General features: G+C 44.6%; 1 protein-coding gene across 1 annotated transcript; it reads left to right on the forward strand.

Moving 5' to 3' along the window:
• Positions 1-22: 22 nt before the first annotated feature.
• On the forward strand, positions 23-2448 carry LOC100192036 (NAD(P)-binding Rossmann-fold superfamily protein). Its single transcript, NM_001137459.1, has 8 exons — positions 23-153; positions 241-476; positions 585-683; positions 924-1118; positions 1339-1431; positions 1528-1623; positions 1856-1996; positions 2093-2448. Exons 1-8 carry the CDS (start codon positions 33-35, stop codon positions 2267-2269), a joined length of 1158 nt encoding a protein of 385 aa, NP_001130931.1. The 5' UTR covers positions 23-32; the 3' UTR covers positions 2270-2448.
• The last annotated feature ends 19832 nt before the right edge of the window (positions 2449-22280 follow it).

A 22280-nucleotide genomic window follows, 5' to 3' on the forward strand; every position in this document is an offset into this window, starting at 1 on the left:
GGGCCACGCTACCACCTGCCCCCGCCCACGCCATGGCGTCGACCAGCCTCGCCACGCTGCCGTCGCAGCTCGCCTCCCCGGTCCGCCTGCGCCGCCGCGCCGCACTCTCCTCCGCTAGCCGCCCGCATTTCCTCCTCCATCGTGCAACCAAAGGTACCCCCACCATTTTGCTTCCCGTCCCCAGAGCCACCTGGGCTGTCTCCCGATCCCGGGTAACAGGGTGCGTGTTTGCTTCTGCAGGTGGATCGCAATGCAGGCTGGCGGTGACCTGCAACGCGCAGGCGGTGGCGCCGACCAGCTTTGCGCAGGGGACGCCCGTCCGGCCGACGAGCATACTGGTGGTAGGCGCCACGGGGACGCTGGGGAGGCAGGTGGTCAGGAGGGCGCTGGACGAGGGCTACGACGTTAGGTGCCTCGTCAGGCCGCGCCCAGCGCCCGCAGATTTCCTCCGGGACTGGGGTGCCACCGTTGTCAATGTAGGATTTGCTTGGGCTGCCGGTGCTACTGCAGTAGCCAATCTGTGCAATTGTGCTTGCTTTTGCTGTTGGTGGTAATTTTGTGTGCTTTGCATTGGCACTGGTTAGGCCGACCTTAGCAAGCCGGAGACCATACCTGCGACCCTTGTTGGTATTCATGCCGTCATTGACTGTGCGACAGGACGGCCAGAAGAGCCCATCCGGACGGTATGCTATGACCATTTTAGTGAATACAGTAACAAATGATTATGCTTCTATATTCTCCTGAACATTATTCTTGCATCAATGCGGTTTTCCTGGTTATTACTGAAACTAATTCTATTGCTCTTAGTACTGAAGAATTTCATCTAGTTGCATTTTTTTTATAAGAATGGTGTACCCTTGTATTGTACTAACATATATGCCACAGATCATTTGATTAGACTTGCTTATGGTTATTCCATTTAGGTAGACTGGGAAGGAAAAGTTGCTCTAATACAGTGTGCAAAGGCTATGGGAATTCAAAAGTATGTGTTCTATTCCATCCACAACTGTGACAAGCATCCTGAGGTTCCCTTGATGGAAATCAAGTATTGTACTGAGAAATTTATTCAGGACAGTGGTCTGGATTATATCATCATCCGTTTGTGTGGTTTCATGCAGGTAGATTTGATCCTCTCCCTGTGATTCTGAGTCTTTGGCTAGAAAACTGCTTTCTTAGTGTTAGTGATCCTAGTGAAGTACAATGATGATATATTACAAAAGTCAGTTCATACTACTAAAAGATCGAGTGGCGATATGACCCTTAGTTGATACATCCTGCCAGTGTCATATTTGCTTGTTTATCCAGAAATAAATTCCTATCTAACGTTGGTTGCAACAGGGTCTTATTGGGCAATATGCTGTTCCTATACTAGAAGAGAAGTCCGTCTGGGGAACTGATGCTCCAACTCGGATTGCTTACATGGATACCCAGGTTTATATTTTTTTCCTTGTCCATTTGAAAATGGGATCACCGATCTCTTTTTGAACCTCTGCTTCAGCTTTCCTTTGGCACATTCTGGTTAAATAGGACGTAGCTCGACTAACGTTTATAGCTATGCGGAATGAGAAGGCCAACAAGAAACTCATGACCTTTGCTGGCCCACGAGCTTGGACAACTCAAGAGGTAATAACTGCACACTGTCTATTTGAAGGAAATTAATTACATAATACGTCCAGAAAAGTTTTGATCATCTATCTTCATAGATCATTAAGTCATTATCACTGACTCACTGTTGCCTTTCAAACTGTTGTGCAGTTCATTTTGTTTGTGACGCTAAGTATTGTAAATGATGCATCTGAGAATTATGTTTACTGTTTGTACTTCATCTTTTTTTTTCTTTGTTTTGCCTCCTCAGGTGATTACTTTGTGTGAGAGGTTAGCTGGGCAAGATGCCAATGTAACCACTGTACCTGTTGCAGTCTTGAGATTTACTCGTCAGTTGACACGGTGCTTCCAATGGACAAATGATGTGGCTGACAGACTGGCATTTTCAGAGGTTACCATGTTGTCCCTTCTGTTCAGTTACATGTGTCCATGTAATGGTAACTTGTATCATAGCTTGTGAAACTAATAGAACATTTCTTTAAACCAGGTGCTCTCAAGTGACACAGTTTTCTCTGCTCCAATGAATGAGACCTACCAGCTTCTTGGGGTGGATGGGAATGACATCCTCAGCTTAGAGAAGTATTTACAAGATTATTTTACCAACATTTTGAAGAAGTTAAAGGATCTCAAGGCACAATCCAAGCAAACTGATATATTCTTTTGATATAGGAAGGATTTCTGTGACCTAGGGACATAATTACAAATCTGTGTCTCAAATGACAGATGAGTGAGCACAAGTTTTCCTGTATATTTGCATTTTTGCATGTGCAAGAATGCTCTGTGCTATTAGTGATGTGTATATAATCTTAACATTTTGAGCTATCAAAGTTCCGAAATTTGTGCAAAACAGCATAAAGTCTATGGTTTCACGACGTCAACTTAAATTATGCTCAACTCATGGCCTCATGGGTTCTAGCATAACTGATCAAAAAGTAAAGAAAAGAAAAGAAAAAAGATTAGTTTTAAATTGAATGAAACAAGAATAAAATTTGTTATTAATGATTCGTTCTATACCATAAGAAATAAGCAACTTTTGTTGATTGTTGATCCATTGAAGAAGGCCTTCCCATGAACTGGAAGAGACTGGAACAATAGCATGTTTCAAATGGCAAACACAGAACCTTACTATTTGATCTCCCCTATTTTGCTTCGTTGTGATTACTTAAGTGAAGTGTAAAAAAAGCTATGGGGTCCACATTTTCTTTTTTCTGTTACCTGTTTGATGAATTCATGTTTGTTAATTGCTCTTGCGATGGTCCAATTTGTTCATAGCAAGAATCCTAATAATCATTTTGCTCATCATTTAGAGAGATTTTGATTGAATCTTCTCCTTTTTGATACATGCGATATAACCTGTTCTCATGGAATTATTTACAAGAAACAAGGTTTCTGTTAGGATCTGTGATGTGTTAACTATAAGTTTATACCTTGTGGCATGGTTCTGTTGTATATTTAGACCAGATCTGCTTCACAAGTGCCAACTACATTTTTCAATAGACAACAACTCACCAAGGTAACATGTCTGTTGGGAAAAAGATCAAATAATTATGCTTCTTCTTTTTCTCGAAAACCAAATAATTATGCTTAACTTGATTTATGTTTGGAAAGAATCTGTATACTTAAGACATGCCTGGAGAAAATCAAACAATTGATGAAGAAGGTTAATTCTGACTGAAATATATGCATCATTTTCAAAAATCCAAACACACAGGGGAACTGCTTGTCATTGCATTACGAAGGAGAGCAGTTTGTTACTTTACAAGGAACATCACATGTTTTTTTAGTTACATTCGCTCCTGTTACAAAAGAACACACGACCAGATCATATGCACTGCCCCGCAGATGCAGTCAGGTAACTTTCCTTTGCACCTGCGAGGCTTCATAGATGGATCTCAACTCTCCAGTGTTTGCAGAAGGCGCTCTACTGAGGGCAAAACATTGTTGAAGACGCAATTATTCCTCTGCTTCCAAATTGACCAGGATCCCAATACCATCAGAGAGTTGAGGCCTTTGCATTTCTCCTTGCATATCTGCAACTCTGCTTTGCACCACCACTCAACAAAAGTATCTATAGGCTCTGGTGGATGAATATATCCATTCTTTTCATGACTGTACATTAGTATGTTCAAATTTATGCACATTTATTGTTTGTTCAATGAAAATATAGAACCACATTTTTTTAGAAAATGGAAGAGAACTTTCCGCCTCTGCATGTTCACACACAGCGTGATATAGAACCAAATTGATATTATAAGTATGCCATAAGTACGAGATGTAGGACAAAGTGAATTAATACTTTTTATTTTTCCCTTCGAGCAACTACATGTGCACTTGTACTATACATCTGTTAGTAGACAATGATACATGGATCCTATAGAAAGTGGATATCAATTGCAGTGTCAATAGTAACAAATCTAGAGGAGTATCTATGTGAGATGAATGTTTAGGAGAGCAACCCTGCTCTGAAGTCTGAACCAATCTCCTGAATAAGTGTGCTGCTCCATCCTCAAGATCCCCATTGTTGTGTTCTAACACCTGCAGCTGCCCCTCCTTGCAACCAACCAAAATTTTCTTGTAGAATACCTTGTGTCGAGAATTAGGGAACACCTCAAACCCAATATGGGGGCTGGCTTTCATATATATAGTCAAGGTACAGTTTGGAGTACAAGTCACATGATATACATGTGTTAGACTATACATATCCCTAATACCTTGGACAAAAACCATTTGGGCATTGCAATTTGCTTGCCTTGGAGCTGCACTATTAGGATGAAGGTTGTGATCCCTATAGCCTTTCTCAGCACCTTTAGGATTTTGCAATCCTCCTTGTCAAAAGTAACCTTTTTTTTCTCGAACGTGCAAGAGACATGCACATCATTTCATTAAGAGGAGAGGGAAAACTATCCAAAACGGATCAGTACAGGGAGACACAAAAAAACCCCATTACGATGGCCGAAAACAGAGAAACAAAAAGATATCCATAAGGAAAGCAGAACCAGGAACTACTCTGGTCTAAAGACCTGGGATTGGGGCTGTTAGGAGATCTAAGTTTGTAGCCCCTCCTAACATCCACAGATCCCTCTCCTCCTCGGTCCTCCTGATGGCTACATTAAGACAGGGAGAAAGACCGTCAAAGACACAGGCATTTCGATGGTTCCACAAGATCCAGAGGCCGAGAGTGATAAGCGAGTTTAGCCCTTTTTTGGCAATTCCATGTAGCTGATCACTGCATCTTTTCCACCAGAGCATGGTATTCTCTTCATAAACTTGAGGAGTGAAATTCTAGAGGTTAACCTTTCCCAGCATCCTGAACCAGTAGTTTCTTGCAAACACAACTCACAAGGAGATGGTCAATGGTTTCTGTTTCCTGGTCACAAGGAGGGCACTGATCTGGGTGATCTAGACCCCTCCTTTGAAGTCTGTCAGTTGTCCAGCACCTCTGAAGCGCCACAAGCCATAGGAAAAATTTGCATTGGGGGGGACCAGGAATGCCAAACCCTGTCGCAGTGCTCAAAGTATGTTGATCTAATGAAGAGACTCTCGTAGGCTACTTTGGTAGAGTATTTGCCATTATGAGCAAAACTGAAGATGTGTTTGTCCTCCCTATGTGGATTTATGTTTACTGTGAGAATAGCATCCCAAAGATCTAGATAATCAGCAAGGACTTCCACTGTGAGAGCTCCTTTGATGTCATTTAGCCAACTTCTATTTGCTAGAGCTGTATGGACAGTTTTACTATTTTGAATTCGCCTTGGCACATCTGCCAGCAATCTGGAAGCAATGTACATCACATTTCGCCCCTGTATCCATCTATCTTCCTAGAAAAGTGTCGAACATCCATTGCCAATTTCCGTGTGAATGGCAGTATGGAAGAAGGATTTCACCTTTGAAGGAAAATGCACAGGGAGCCCTGCCCAAGGTTTACCAGGCTCCACTTTAGCCATCCACAACCATCTCATTCTCAGAGCCCATCCTAGCTCCTTAAGGCTGAAAATGCCGAAACCTCCAAACTCAACTGGCCTGCACACTCTACCCCAAGCCACCAGGCAGTGTCCCCCTCGGACTTCTTTTCTTCCACGGCAAAGAAACCATTTTCTAATTTTATCAATGTCCTCGAGAGCTCTTGGAGGTAAGTCCACCGTCATTGCAAGGTAGATGACCATTTCTGTCATAACATATTGAACTTGCACTTTTCTTCCAGCTCTAGTCATCAAGTCAGCTTTCCACCCAGGGAGCTGGTCAGCTATCTTGTCGATTATGCTTTGAGTTTGATTTCTGGATAGCTTGCTCAAAGACAGAGGCAGACCAAGGTATTTACAGGGGAAAGAAGAGATCTCACATGGGAGTAGCTCTTGAAGGGTTACCACTTCTTCCCCACATCTAATTGGATACTCAGTGTTTTTGTGAATGCTAGTTTTCAGCCCTGAAGCTTCTCCAAAAATCTCTAATATTTTTAGTACAATTTGAATATCAGATTCTTTTGGATGCAAGAACATGATCACATCATCAGCATACAAGGACACTCTGTGTTGCAAAGGTCTAGAGGACAAGGGTTGTAGCAGATTTTCCAGCTCAGCTTTTGAGATTAACCAACCTAGCACATCCATGACTAGTATGAACAACATAGGTGAGAGGGGGTCTCCCTGTCTTAAGCCCTTTTTAAGCTGATTTTTTTTCACCAGCTACTCCATTAAGCATCACTTGTGTGGACGAGGTAGATAGCAATCCACTCAGAACATCTGTCCAAATCTGCCCAAACCCTAGTTTTTGAAGCACTTCGAGGAGGAATGGCCATGATACTGAGTCAAAAGCTTTAGTGATGTCAAGCTTCAAAAGGATTCTTGCTTGTCTTTGCTGATGGAGGAGTCTGACAGTTTCGCTGCACAATCATAAAATTGTCTTGGATGAACCGGCCTTTAATAAATGCACTCTGCCTTTGAGAGGCCATAGTTTGGCTTATCTCCCAGTATGTTAGCTAGAATTTTAGTGACTAGCTTGGCCCTGCTATGCACTAAACTAATAGGCCTAAAATCTTTGACTTGTTAGCTCCTTCCTTTTTGGAATAAGGGTAACAAGAGCTGAATTTAACTTGCTAAAGTGGCCAAATTTTCTGTCCCAAATAGCTGCAAGCACCTGCATCACACTTTCCTTAATAGTAGGCCAACAAGCCTAAAATCTTCCTGTGAGCCCATCAGGTCCAGGAGCTTTGACAGACGACAACTCTTTAATGACTTCAAAGACTTCTTTTTCTGTAATTGGCAAGTCCAAATCCTCTAGGTTATGAGAGGGCAGCCCCAAGTAGTTAAGATTAATAGTGACAGTTCTATCCATTCTTGTTCCCAGCAGGCTTCTATAGAAATCATCCACCATCATGGCTTTGTCAGCATGATCAGTAAACACATTATCTCCAGAAATCAGCTTTGCCACAAAGTTCTTTTTTCTCTATCTAGCGTGCATATGGAATAGCTTGGTGTTAGCATCTCCCTCTCTGAGCCAACTGATTCTTGATCTAGATCGTGCAATGGTGCGCTTAAAGAAGGAAAGGGCTAAGGAGTGCTTTTTCAGTCCACATCTCAGCCAATCCTCCAAAGGGGACAAAAGTCTTAAATCTTGGGCTATTTCAAGCCTGTGAAGAATCTCTCTTGCTAAAGCTAACTGTGAGGCCACATGCCCAATCTTTTTTCCACTCCATTTCTGCAAAGATCTAGCAGTGGCTTTTAATCTCCTGTCAAAGTTTAGAACTGGGCAGACTCCATCGATAGACAACCATGCTTCACTGACAGCTTCCTGGAATCCATCCAACTTTGGCCAAAAGGGTTCAAAATGGAACCGCCTCTTGCCAAAGCAGTTGCTCTGCAGACCAAGCACAAGATGGTCACACTTGCTACGTCCACCATGACACCTGCTACGTCCACCCGATGGTCACACTCCGCTCGATCGGTGTTCTCTGACCAGTAGACTGTTGGTGCTCACAACCTCCACTACTCCGGCTCTATCGCTTGATCACTCCTTCGTCTGTATCGCGCTCGCTGATCCCCACTAACGTCGTGCTATGGAGGAGTATGAGGCCCTGCTGGCCTACCACACCTAGGACTTGGTGCCATGTCCCTCTTGACCAACGTGGTCACCAACAAGTGGATCTTCCGTCACAAGCTCAAGGACGATGGTACTTTGGATCGCTACAAGGCTCGTTGGGCCCTTCGAGGCTTCACTCAACGCCTCGGGGTGAACTACGATGAGACCTTCAGCCCCGTCGTCAAGCCTGCCACCGTTCGGACTGTCCTCTCCCTCACCTTCTCCTAGGACTGCTCGGTACACCAATTAAACTTCAAGAATGCTTCCATGGCACTCTGACCAAGACGGTGTACTACAGCTAGGGGTGAAAATGGGCTCTAAATTTTACACTATAAGATTTAAGGATCGGATCAGATTAGGATCGGGCCCTATTTCTATTCAATTTTAACTAAAATTTATTTAGGGCCCTACCATTTTGTGAAGAAGCATTTGGATCGCAATCCATTACCACCCCTAACTACAGCCAGCCCACCGGCTTCGTTGACTCCACTCGTCTGGGTATGGTGTGTAAGCTTAGCCGTTTTTTGTATGGCCTCAAACAGGCGTCGTGGGCTTGGTACAGTCGCTTCGCCTCCTACTTGGTCTACCTCGGCTTCATCGAGGCCAAGTAGGACACGTCCATGTTCATCCTTCAGCGTGGCGACGGCACCGTGTACCTCCTCTACTTCGACGATATCGTGCTCACGGTGTCCAGTGCTGCCCTCCTCCAGCGCACAATCGCTGCCCTGCAGCGCGAGTTCGCGATGAAGGACTGAAAGGGAATTAGGCTTACACCTAGTCCCTAATTAATTTTGGTGGTTGAATTGCCCAACACAAATAATTGGACTAACTAGTTTGCTCCAGTGAATAAGTTATACAGGTGTTAAAGGTTCACACTTAGTCAATAAAAAGACCAAGAGTTGGATTCAACAAAAGAGCAAAGGGGTCAACCGAAGGCACCTTTGGTCTGGCGCACCGGACTGTCCGGTGTGCCACCGGACAGTGTCCGGTGCACCACCGGACATGTCCGGTGCACCAGAGGACTCCAACGCAAACTCACCACCTTCGGGAATTTCCAGAGGCAACTCCGCTATAATTCACCGGACTGTCCGGTGTACACCGGACAGTGTCCGGTGCTCCAAGGGAGAGCGGCCTCAGGAACTCGCCAGCTTCGGGAATCTCCAATGGCTAGTCCACTATAATTCACCGGACATGTCCGGTGTGCACCGGACTGTCCGGTGCAACCCCGGAGCAACGGCTATTCGGCGCCAACGGCTACCTGCAGCACATTTAATGCGCGCGCAGCGCGCGCAGAAGTCAGAGTCGCCCATACTGGCGCACCGGACAGTGAACAGTGCATGTCCGGTGTAACACCCGGTTTTAAAGAACAAAGCCGGGTGCATCTCATACATGCGCCAAAGAAGACAACATATATAATAACAGAGTGTATAGAGATAAATGTCATAAAACATCAGAGTATTTATTACATAGCGGAAGACTTATTACAAAATAAAAGTGTAAACATAAAACGAACTAAGGATCGTCGGCGCCAATGTCGACTGAGAAACGCCACCTAGATCAGATCAAACTCCTCGCCTTGTAGCTCCTCCTGAACCACCTGCTCTTCTCCTGTGGGGGGGGGTGTGAGACAGCAAGAGTGAGCTCACATACGTTCATAGCTCAACAAGTCGTGGGGAATAATGTGGCATGAACTCACCAAAGGTGGGAGTTCATGTAGTGTAAGGCTAATCAATGGAATAAAGGCTGAGGCTGAGCATTGCTTTTATAAGTTGGTCAAAATTTTATTAGCAATTACTAAGTGTAAGTAAATACCAAACCTTAATAATAATAAAGAACAGTAATAGTAAAATAATCCCAAATGCGATGCAAATGTCAAATTGAATTTAAGTTCCATAATTAATCATGTGAGGGTCCGAGCCGCTCTTGACCGTGAGCACGGCTAGTATACTAGTTTTACACTCTGCATAGGTTGCGCATCTTTACCCACAAGTCGTGTATCCCATGTTGCCTGGGTTTGCAAGGCCCTTAGACACTACCGAGGTGAATGGCTAGGGATCCACTACGAGGCCTTTACAAAGTTCCACTAGCTTCCGAAAACCCGCTACAGTTTATAGGAAGATCCAGTACAGGGTTCCTGGCTGACAGCCATCGCAGCAAAATCAACCAGGGACCTCCCCGCACTGACCTCTCCCCTACTGCCCTTGCCCCTTTCGGGTAAGGTAGTCTTCCACTAGCTTTCCTAATTAGTCAGCCAAGGGCGTCCCATTATACCCTTGTGGTAGCACTGTTTTCCCGGGTGGTCGCTCCATGTTCCCATTAATTTAATGATCTTAACATGAACAATAATAATAACAAGTTAATAACAGAATAATCATGAATAGTGTATCTCCATACCCAATCCACATAAAGCAATAGCAAGTACTACCCAAAAATATTTCAGGGGTGAACAAGGTATAGAGGTAATCAAAACTGGGGTAACATAAAGGCTCCCATCAAAATTATCCTATGCAGATCATTAAAATTAATAAGAACATGGCTGGGAAAGTAAGTGATCAAGGGCACAACTTGCCTGGCACTTGAGAATCCAGGTATCAACTTGCTTTTCAGATGACACACGTCCTCGCGCTAGTCGTAGCAATACAAGCAAACATGATATAGATAAAATTAACATCACACCAAACATAAGAACATACTGCATAATAATGATATACTCGGTGCTACGAGACTAACGCAACTCGAACGGATCAAATCGGAGTTAAAACGGAGGAGTTATGATTTTCTGAAGATTCTTATGTGTTTTGTACAAGATTAAATGGGATATAAATTCTAATGTGACTTTCATATCAAAACAGTGGTATTAGATGATATACAATAATATTACAAAATTATAGGAATTGGAACGAATTAATTTGGGCTTAATATGAAATTTCTATGAATTACCCAAGTTTTATAATTTATTTTATACTCAAAATCAATTTCTAAATCTATTTTCTGGTTTCATTTAATTCCTGGACTGGGCCACAATTCCCAGAGAAGGCAGGGGTTATTCTATAAATATGCCTGAGACTCAGAGCGTTGTAGCTCTGGACGGCGGGTTCTATTTTGTAATAACCTAGGGTCTCTTACGCAATTATGGCTCGGCGAAGGGGTACGGGAGTCTACAGCCGTCGGATCATAAGTATGCGACCCAGATTAGATCTTAGGTGTAAATAAACCAATATCCCATGCCGACCGCACGATTTAAGATCAGTGGTCCGGATTCTATGTTGCCCTCTGTGAATCCCGCGCGCTCGATCGGAGACAGACGGACCGGATTGAGCCCATCGAACCGGTGCCCTAGCATCTAATCGTGACCGTACGCTAGCAGATCGACGGCCCATGGTGCTCCCTACCAACGCCGGCGGTATTAGGACAGCGACGCCCAGCACCGCGGCGGCGCTAGACCGGAGCCCGCCAACAGCGCGCCCAGAGCGCTCATCCCGCGTTTCTAAAGGCTATATGCGTAGCCCTATCGACTACGAACCCGATGACGGCCCTTTCTTTCCTGGATTCGAAACACAGAGCCCCGCCCGCGTTACAGTTACGGCGACGCCATTACCGGCGAGGTGAATCCCCAACAAAGGCGCACCAATCCTCAAATCAAACAGTTCTACTCGTTGCGGAAACGAAGGTGAACAAGGGCAAGGGGTCCATACCGAGAATCGTGCGCGTAGGCGTTCAGTCCACGGCGAGGCTCGGTCCGCGGCGACGGTGTAACAACGGCGAGGAATTCGCGCCCAGTCGATGTCGCGCTCACCCGGTCACTGCCCTGATTGTGACCCATGCGACCACACACGCGTCTAGGGCGAGGCAATTGGAGCAAATGGGCGTTGGTGACGTGGTTCAATGACGGCGGCGGTGAACGTGCGACAGCAGAGTGCAGGCGGCGGCGGTCACACAATTTCTCTGCGCTGGCGAATTGGGACCGAGGTTTGGGAACAGGAGCGCAGAGTCCGCGCTATATACCCATGGCCCGGACCCGAACGGTCTTCCCGATCCCCGCGGAGGGCGGCCGCGCGCTTCCGTTGCACGATCTGGTCGTAGTGTGGTCCGAGCTTCACGGGGGAGACGGACCTGACGCCTGGGCCCCGCAATGCAGAGGTGGTAAACACGCGCGAGAGGAATGGATGGCTGACATAAGGGACTGCCAAATCGGCCCACATCACGGTGAGACATCGCGAGCAGCGCACGCGAATGGCTCAGGCTGAGGAGAGGGGCCCGCGATTCAGTGAGGAGTCAGGCGCGATGCACCGGCTGACTATGTGGGCCCCGCGCGTTAGTGAGTCTGGACGTGGTGGAGTTGGGCTGGTGGGAGATGAAGTGGGGAGTGGGCCAAACTGACTTCCCCCGGCCCAAGTAGCCAAACCACCCATTTCCTTTTTCTTTATTCTGTTTTCTTTCTTATTTTTAAATCTCAATTTGAATTTCAAGTTTGTGGTGAATCTTGTACTCAAATATCTGAGTATTTTGAATAAATTATTGTGGAATAAATTTATCTATTTATAAATTTGTTTTTGTATTGTATAGTATTTCCTCTTTCCTTCTCTATTTCAACCCCCTAATTCTCAATTTAGGATTCAAACTTCATCTCAAGTCATTGTTTTATTTCTACTAGCATTATTATTGTTATTTTGTCACAATATGCACACAAAATAAAACCTCAGCATGATGCACAATTTAATGGTATATCCTTTTATTAATTTTTTTTTTAATATGGTGTTCACAAGTGATGATACATGAAGATCAAACTAACATAAAGAGAAATTGTTTCTCTATTGGTATTATTCTTAGCAAACTACAAAGTGGGTGTTACAAATCCTACCCCCCTTAAAAATAATCTCGTCCTCGAGATTTAAGAAGAACGAGGGAAAAGGTGGGGAAAACCTATGCGAAGCTCTTCTTCTCTTTCCCAAGTTGCTTCATCTTCACCGTGGTGACTCCATTGAACTTTGCACATCTTTATAACCTTATTTCTCGTGACTCGAGTCAAAGTGTCCAAAATCTTGATCGGGTACTCCGTGTAAGTCAAATCACCCCGAACACTGAGCTCTTCCATTGGTAACTGTTTCTTAGGGACACAGAGATACTTCTTAAGTTGAGACACATGGAATACATTATGCACATCCGATAGACTAGCAGGTAACTCAAGTTGATAGGCCATCTCTCCAACTCGCCTAAAAACTCAGAATAGTCCAATGAAGCGAGGGGACAATTTGCCCTTAACTTTGAATCTCCTCATTCCACGAAGTGGTGACACCTTGAGATACACATAATCTCCTTCTTCAAATTCCAGTGGTCTTCTTCTATTATCTGCGTAGCTCTTTTGCCTGGTTTGAGCTACCCTTAGGTTCTCCCTGATTATACAGACTTGTTCTTCTGCCTCTTGAATAAGTTCAGGTCCAAAGAATTGTCTTTCTCCAGTCTGATCCAATGTAGAGAAATCCTGCATTTCCTGCCATATAGAGTCTCAAACGGTGACATCTTCAAACTGGCCTGATAGCTATTATTATAAGAGAACTCCGCATACGGCAAACTCTTATCCCAACTTCCACCATGTTTAAGAGCACAAGCTCTTAACATATCCTCTAGCACTTGGTTGGTCCTCTCAGTTTGCCCATCAGTCTGTGGATGGTAGGCCGAACTAAAATTCAACTTCGTATCCATATTCTTATGAAAAATTTTTCCAAAATCTGGAGGTAAACTGTGATCCTTTATCCAAAACGACCTTCTTCGGTACACCATGTAGAGACATAATCCGAGCCATATATACTCTACCAATTGAGATCTCTTATGAGTAGTCTTGAGCAAGATGAAATGAGCCACTTTGGTCAGTCTATCCACAATCACCCATATAGCACCATATCCTTTCTGGGTGCAAAGCAATCCTGTAATGAAGTCCATATCAATATCCTCTTACTTCCATTCGGGTATCTTTAGTGGATGCAGTAGTCCAGCTGGCCTCTGGTGTTCAGCCCTAACTCTTTGGCACACATCGCACATAGCCACATGTGCAGCCACATCTCTCTCCAATCCATACCACCAATACTTTTGCTTCAAATCCTGGTACATCTTGGTACTACCAGGATGAATAGAATAATCCGAGTCATGGGCCTCTTTCAATATAGTCTCTCGAAGGCTTTTAATATCAGGAACACACATTCTGTCTTTGAACCATACGGTGCCTTGCTCATTTTCCGTGAATTCCGGACCTCCACCTTCAGTAATCAGATCCTTGATCTCTTGTATTTTAGCATCACCAATCTGTCCTTTGTGGATTTCTTGCTCCAAGGTAGGTCCCACATCAATAATAACTCTTTCAGTGTGAGCAACTATCCCCAGGTTAAGTCTCCTGAAATCCTCAACCATCTCATCAGGTAGCTGGGCAACAATAGCTGAATGAACATACTCCTTTCGACTCAAGACATCTGCAACCAAATTCGCCTTGCCTGGGTGATATTGAATTTCCAAATCTTAATCCTTAATAAGCTCCAACCAACGACGTTGCCTAAGATTAAGATCCTTCTGAGTGAATATATACTTCAAACTCTTATGATCCGTATACACTTGGCACTTGGTTCCCATAATGTAGTGTCTCCAAATCTTAAGTGCATGCACAACGGCTGCCAGCTCTAAGTCATGAGTGGGGTAGTTCAATTCATGCTTCCGCAACTGACGAGATGCATAGGCAATCACATGACCTTCTTGCATAAGCACACATCCAAGTCCTTGGCCACATGCATCACAGTAAATGTCAAATCCCTTCTGCAGATCTGGCATAATTAATACTGGAGGTGACATCAATCTCTCCTTCAATTGATCAAAACTCTCTTGGCATTTCTCATCCCACTTGAATTCTCTTCCTTTCTCCAAAAGCGATGTCATGGGCTTAGCAATCTTAGAAAATCCTTAAATAAATCTCCGATAATATCCTGCGAGTCCCAAGAAGCTCCGAATCTCCGTAACTGTAGTGGGCACTCTCCACTCCATTATCTCCTTTACTTTAGCAGGATCCACAGCTATTCCTCCATTAGAAATAATATGACCAAGGAATGGCACCTCGCCAATCCAAAACTCGCACTTGCTAAACTTGGCATATAGCTGGTTATCTCGTAGCTTCTGTAGCACCAATCTCAGATGTTCCTCATGATCGCTATCACTCTTAGAATAGATAAGAATATCGTCGATGAAAACCACGACGAATCTGTCCAGATCATGAACACCTTATTTTTTAGATCCATAAAATAGGTTGGTGCACTAGTTAGTCCAACTGATATAACAGTGAACTCATATAAACCATATCGGGTCGATAAAATCGTCTTGGGGATATCTGATGGCCTAATCTTCATTTGGTGATAACCCGATCGGAGATCAATCTTCGAGAATACCTTTGCACCTCTCATCCAATTAAATAAATCCTCAATGCAGGGTAATGGACACTTGTTCTTCACAGTGACATCGTTAAGGGACTATAATCCACACACATCGGCTGTGATCCTTCTTTCTTCTGTACAAACAGAACTGGCGCTCCCTAAGGTGAAGAACTCGGACGTATGTACCCAGCCTCTTGTAATTCCGTTAACTGTTTCTTCAGTCCCTTTAACTCTTCTGGGAAGACATCCGGAAAATCTCTAACCACATGGATGTTGACACCAACAAACTTCCCATCTACTAAAAATGCCGCTAGTCTGGTGGCGGTAGTTACTGCAATTCCAACTTCAAATCTTTCTCCTTTGGAACTGGTGAGTTCTACGGTTCCCTTAGCGCAGTGTATAAACTGTCTTTGCCTTTCTTAACCATGACATACCAAGGATCAAATCTATACTGCTCTCTTCTAACAGTATAGGGGTAGCACATTTGGGTTAGGAGTATAGGGTAAGAAAGGAAGAATTGTAGACAAGGCGAGTAATTACGAGAAATGTTACTGCGGGGGATTTATTAGCTAAGTAGATTAATGTGTTATCCACTAAAGCTAATACATTACCTTATGGTGGTACATGCTAAGATGCCCAACTATAATGTTTCAATCAATCAAAGAAGCAAATCAAGCATTTATCATCAGAACAATCAACCAACTTTTTTTTTAATAGAGAAAATAGTTTTAATTTTTGTGTCATAGGTCTCCTATCTCTTAAAAAGTTCATATATGTAGGATTCCAAGGTGTGAAATCCATCTTGTCTTAGAGTAGAAAAGGTAAGAATGATCAGAGTAGAATAGCAAAAGGTGAGATAGGACCAAGACAAGGTGAGTATAGAATGAATCAAAGTAAGGTAAGTAGGTAAGGGTTTGTCCATTTCTATCTAGGTTTCGTCCTACAGTCAACATTTCCTCTGATACCACTTCTGTAACACCCGGTTTTAAAGAACAAAGCCGGGTGCATCTCATACATGCGCCAAAGAAGACAACATATATAATAACAGAGTGTATAGAGATAAATGTCATAAAACATCAGAGTATTTATTACATAGCGGAAGACTTATTACAAAATAAAAGTGTAAACATAAAACGAACTAAGGATCGTCGGCGCCAATGTCGACTGAGAAACGCCACCTAGATCAGATCAAACTCCTCGCCTTGTAGCTCCTCCTGAACCACCTGCTCTTCTCCTGTGGGGGGGGGGGTGTGAGACAGCAAGAGTGAGCTCACATACGTTCATAGCTCAACAAGTCGTGGGGAATAATGTGGCATGAACTCACCAAAGGTGGGAGTTCATGTAGTGTAAGGCTAATCAATGGAATAAAGGCTGAGGCTGAGCATTGCTTTTATAAGTTGGTCAAAATTTTATTAGCAATTACTAAGTGTAAGTAAATACCAAACCTTAATAATAATAAAGAACAGTAATAGTAAAATAATCCCAAATGCGATGCAAATGTCAAATTGAATTTAAGTTCCATAATTAATCATGTGAGGGTCCGAGCCGCTCTTGACCGTGAGCACGGCTAGTATACTAGTTTTACACTCTGCAGAGGTTGCGCATCTTTACCCACAAGTCGTGTATCCCATGTTGCCTGGGTTTGCAAGGCCCTTAGACACTACCGAGGTGAATGGCTAGGGATCCACTACGAGGCCTTTACAAAGTTCCACTAGCTTCCGAAAACCCGCTACAGTTTATAGGAAGATCCAGTACAGGGTTCCTGGCTGACAGCCATCGCAGCAAAATCAACCAGGGACCTCCCCGCACTGACCTCTCCCCTACTGCCCTTGCCCCTTTCGGGTAAGGTAGTCTTCCACTAGCTTTCCTAATTAGTCAGCCAAGGGCGTCCCATTATACCCTTGTGGTAGCACTGTTTTCCCGGGTGGTCGCTCCATGTTCCCATTAATTTAATGATCTTAACATGAACAATAATAATAACAAGTTAATAACAGAATAATCATGAATAGTGTATCTCCATACCCAATCCACATAAAGCAATAGCAAGTACTACCCAAAAATATTTCAGGGGTGAACAAGGTATAGAGGTAATCAAAACTGGGGTAACATAAAGGCTCCCATCAAAATTATCCTATGCAGATCATTAAAATTAATAAGAACATGGCTGGGAAAGTAAGTGATCAAGGGCACAACTTGCCTGGCACTTGAGAATCCAGGTATCAACTTGCTTTTCAGATGACACACGTCCTCGCGCTAGTCGTAGCAATACAAGCAAACATGATATAGATAAAATTAACATCACACCAAACATAAGAACATACTGCATAATAATGATATACTCGGTGCTACGAGACTAACGCAACTCGAACGGATCAAATCGGAGTTAAAACGGAGGAGTTATGATTTTCTGAAGATTCTTATGTGTTTTGTACAAGATTAAATGGGATATAAATTCTAATGTGACTTTCATATCAAAACAGTGGTATTAGATGATATACAATAATATTACAAAATTATAGGAATTGGAACGAATTAATTTGGGCTTAATATGAAATTTCTATGAATTACCCAAGTTTTATAATTTATTTTATACTCAAAATCAATTTCTAAATCTATTTTCTGGTTTCATTTAATTCCTGGACTGGGCCACAATTCCCAGAGAAGGCAGGGGTTATTCTATAAATATGCCTGAGACTCAGAGCGTTGTAGCTCTGGACGGCGGGTTCTATTTTGTAATAACCTAGGGTCTCTTACGCAATTATGGCTCGGCGAAGGGGTACGGGAGTCTACAGCCGTCGGATCATAAGTATGCGACCCAGATTAGATCTTAGGTGTAAATAAACCAATATCCCATGCCGACCGCACGATTTAAGATCAGTGGTCCGGATTCTATGTTGCCCTCTGTGAATCCCGCGCGCTCGATCGGAGACAGACGGACCGGATTGAGCCCATCGAACCGGTGCCCTAGCATCTAATCGTGACCGTACGCTAGCAGATCGACGGCCCATGGTGCTCCCTACCAACGCCGGCGGTATTAGGACAGCGACGCCCAGCACCGCGGCGGCGCTAGACCGGAGCCCGCCAACAGCGCGCCCAGAGCGCTCATCCCGCGTTTCTAAAGGCTATATGCGTAGCCCTATCGACTACGAACCCGATGACGGCCCTTTCTTTCCTGGATTCGAAACACAGAGCCCCGCCCGCGTTACAGTTACGGCGACGCCATTACCGGCGAGGTGAATCCCCAACAAAGGCGCACCAATCCTCAAATCAAACAGTTCTACTCGTTGCGGAAACGAAGGTGAACAAGGGCAAGGGGTCCATACCGAGAATCGTGCGCGTAGGCGTTCAGTCCACGGCGAGGCTCGGTCCGCGGCGACGGTGTAACAACGGCGAGGAATTCGCGCCCAGTCGATGTCGCGCTCACCCGGTCACTGCCCTGATTGTGACCCATGCGACCACACACGCGTCTAGGGCGAGGCAATTGGAGCAAATGGGCGTTGGTGACGTGGTTCAATGACGGCGGCGGTGAACGTGCGACAGCAGAGTGCAGGCGGCGGCGGTCACACAATTTCTCTGCGCTGGCGAATTGGGACCGAGGTTTGGGAACAGGAGCGCAGAGTCCGCGCTATATACCCATGGCCCGGACCCGAACGGTCTTCCCGATCCCCGCGGAGGGCGGCCGCGCGCTTCCGTTGCACGATCTGGTCGTAGTGTGGTCCGAGCTTCACGGGGGAGACGGACCTGACGCCTGGGCCCCGCAATGCAGAGGTGGTAAACACGCGCGAGAGGAATGGATGGCTGACATAAGGGACTGCCAAATCGGCCCACATCACGGTGAGACATCGCGAGCAGCGCACGCGAATGGCTCAGGCTGAGGAGAGGGGCCCGCGATTCAGTGAGGAGTCAGGCGCGATGCACCGGCTGACTATGTGGGCCCCGCGCGTTAGTGAGTCTGGACGTGGTGGAGTTGGGCTGGTGGGAGATGAAGTGGGGAGTGGGCCAAACTGACTTCCCCCGGCCCAAGTAGCCAAACCACCCATTTCCTTTTTCTTTATTCTGTTTTCTTTCTTATTTTTAAATCTCAATTTGAATTTCAAGTTTGTGGTGAATCTTGTACTCAAATATCTGAGTATTTTGAATAAATTATTGTGGAATAAATTTATCTATTTATAAATTTGTTTTTGTATTGTATAGTATTTCCTCTTTCCTTCTCTATTTCAACCCCCTAATTCTCAATTTAGGATTCAAACTTCATCTCAAGTCATTGTTTTATTTCTACTAGCATTATTATTGTTATTTTGTCACAATATGCACACAAAATAAAACCTCAGCATGATGCACAATTTAATGGTATATCCTTTTATTAATTTTTTTTAATATGGTGTTCACAAGTGATGATACATGAAGATCAAACTAACATAAAGAGAAATTGTTTCTCTATTGGTATTATTCTTAGCAAACTACAAAGTGGGTGTTACATCCGGTGCGCCACCGGACATCCAGGCGGGCCCAGAAGTCAGAACTCCAACGGTCAGAATCCAACGGCAGTGATGACGTGGCGGAGGCACCGGACATGTCCGGTGTGCACCGGACTGTCCGGTGCGCCATCGAACAGACAGCCTCCCAACGGCCACTTTTGGTGGTTGGGGCTATAAATACCCCAACCACCCCACCATTCATTGCATCCAAGTTTTCCAGCTTCCAACCACTATACAAGAGCTAGCATTCATTGCAAAGCACACCAAAAGAGATCAAATCCTCTCCCAACTCCACACAAAGCATTAGTGATTAGAGAGAGTGATTCGTAGTGTTCATTTGAGCTCTTGCGCTTGGATCGCTTCTTTTCTTTTGCATTCTTTCTTGTGATCAAACACTCACTTGTAATTAAGGCAAGAGGCACCAATCGTGTGGTGGCCCTTGTGGGAAGTTTGATTCCCAAGTGATTTGAGAAGAGAAGCTCACTCGGTCCAAGGGACCGTTTGAGAGAGGGAAGGGTTGAAAGAGACCCGGCCTTTGTGGCCTCCTCAACGGGGAGTAGGTTTGAGAGAACCGAACCTCGGTAAAACAAATCCGCGTGTCTCACCTCATTATTCGCTTGCGATTTGTTTTGCGCCCTCTCTCGCGGACTCGATTATATTTCTAACGCTAACCCGGCTTGTAGTTGTGTTTATATTTGTAAATTTCAGTTTCGCCCTATTCACCCCCCCCTCTAGGCGACTATCAATTGGTATCGGAGCCCGGTGCTTCATTAGAGCCTAACCGCTCGAAGTGATGTCGGGAGATCACGCCAAGAAGGAGATGGAGACCGGTGAAAAGCCCACTACAAGCCACGGGAGCACTTCATCGGAAGAGTCCCGCACCAAGAGGAAGGAGAAGAAGAAGGACTCCTCCAAATGGAAGGAGAAAAGATCTTCCTCTTCTCACCACAAAGAGAAGAAGGAAAAATCTTCTTCTCACAAGTCGCATCGGAAAGGCGACAAGCACAAGAGGATGAGGAAAGTGGTCTACTACGAGACCGACACTTCATCTACATCGACCTCCGACTCCGATGCGCCCTCCGTAACTTCTAAACGCCAAGAGCGTAAGAAGTTTAGTAAGATCCCCTTACACTATCCTCGTACATCTAGACATACTTCATTACTTTCCGTTCCATTAGGCAAACCACCAACCTTTGATGGTGAAGATTATGCTAGGTGGAGTGATTTAATGAAATTTCATCTAACCTCACTCCACAAAAGTATATGGAATGTTGTTGAGTTTGGAGCACAGGTACCATCAGTAGGGGATGAGGATTATGATGAGGACGAGGTGGCCCAAATCGAGCACTTCAACTCCCAAGCCACAACCATACTCTTAGCCTCTCTAAATAGAGAGGAATACAACAAGGTGCAAGGGTTGAAGAATGCAAAGGAAATTTGGGACCTACTCAAGACCGCGCACGAGGGTGATGAACTCACCAAGATCACCAAGCGGGAAACGATCGAGGGAGAGCTCGGTCGGTTCCGTCTTCGCCAAGGGGAAGAGCCACAAGACATGTACAACCGGCTCAAGACTTTGGTGAACCAAGTGCGCAACCTCGGGAGCAAGAAATGGGATGACCACGAGGTGGTTAAGGTTATTCTTAGATCACTCATTTTCCTTAACCCCACTCAAGTTCAATTAATTCGTGGTAATCCTAGATATACTCAAATGACCCCCGAGGAAGTTATCGGGAATTTTGTGAGCTTTGAATGTATGATCAAGGGCTCCAAGAAGATCAACGAGCTTGATGAAACCTCCACGTCCGAAGCACAACCGGTGGCATTTAAGGCGACGGAGGAGAAGAAGGAGGAGTCTACACCGAGTAGACAACCAATTGACGCCTCCAAGCTCGACAATGAGGAGATGGCTTTAATCATCAAAAGCTTTCGCCAAATCCTCAAGCAACGGAAGGGGAAAGATTACAAATCCCGTTCCAAGAAGGTTTGCTACAAGTGTGGTAAGCCCAGTCACTTTATCGCTAAATGTCCATTATCAAGTGACAGGGATAACGACAAGAAGGGAAAGAGGAGAGAAAAGAAGAGGTACCACAAGAAGAGGGGCGGCGATGCCCACGTGTGCCGCGAGTGGGACTCCGACGAGAGCTCCACCGACTCCTCCTCCGACGAGGACGCCGCCAACATCGCCGTCACCAAGGGACTCCTCTTCCCCAACGTCGGCCACAAGTGCCTCATGGCAAAGGACGGCAAAAAGAAGAAGGTAAAATCAAGATCCTCCACTAAATATGAAACCTCTAGTGATGAGGATGATGCTAGCAATGAGGAGGATAACTTGCGCGTTCTTTTTGCCAACCTTAACATGGAACAAAAGGAAAAACTAAATGAGCTAATCAGTGCCATCCATGAAAAGGATGACCTCTTGGACTCCCAAGAGGACTTCCTAATCAAGGAAAATAAAAAGCATGTTAAGGTTAAAAATGCTTATGCTCTACAAGTTGAAAAATGTGAAAAATTGTCTAGTGAGCTAAGCACTTGCCATGAGACCATTGATAACCTTAGAAATGAAAATGCTAGTTTAATTGCTAAGGTTGATTCTCATGTTTGTGATGTTTCAATTCCCAATCTTAGAAATAATAATGATGATTTGCTTGCTAAGATTGAAGAATTAAACATCTCTCTTGGTAGCCTTAGGATTGAAAATGAAAAATTAATT

This window comes from Zea mays, chromosome 1 (genome assembly GCF_902167145.1).
Source record: "Zea mays cultivar B73 chromosome 1, Zm-B73-REFERENCE-NAM-5.0, whole genome shotgun sequence".
NCBI lineage: Eukaryota > Viridiplantae > Streptophyta > Magnoliopsida > Poales > Poaceae > Zea > Zea mays.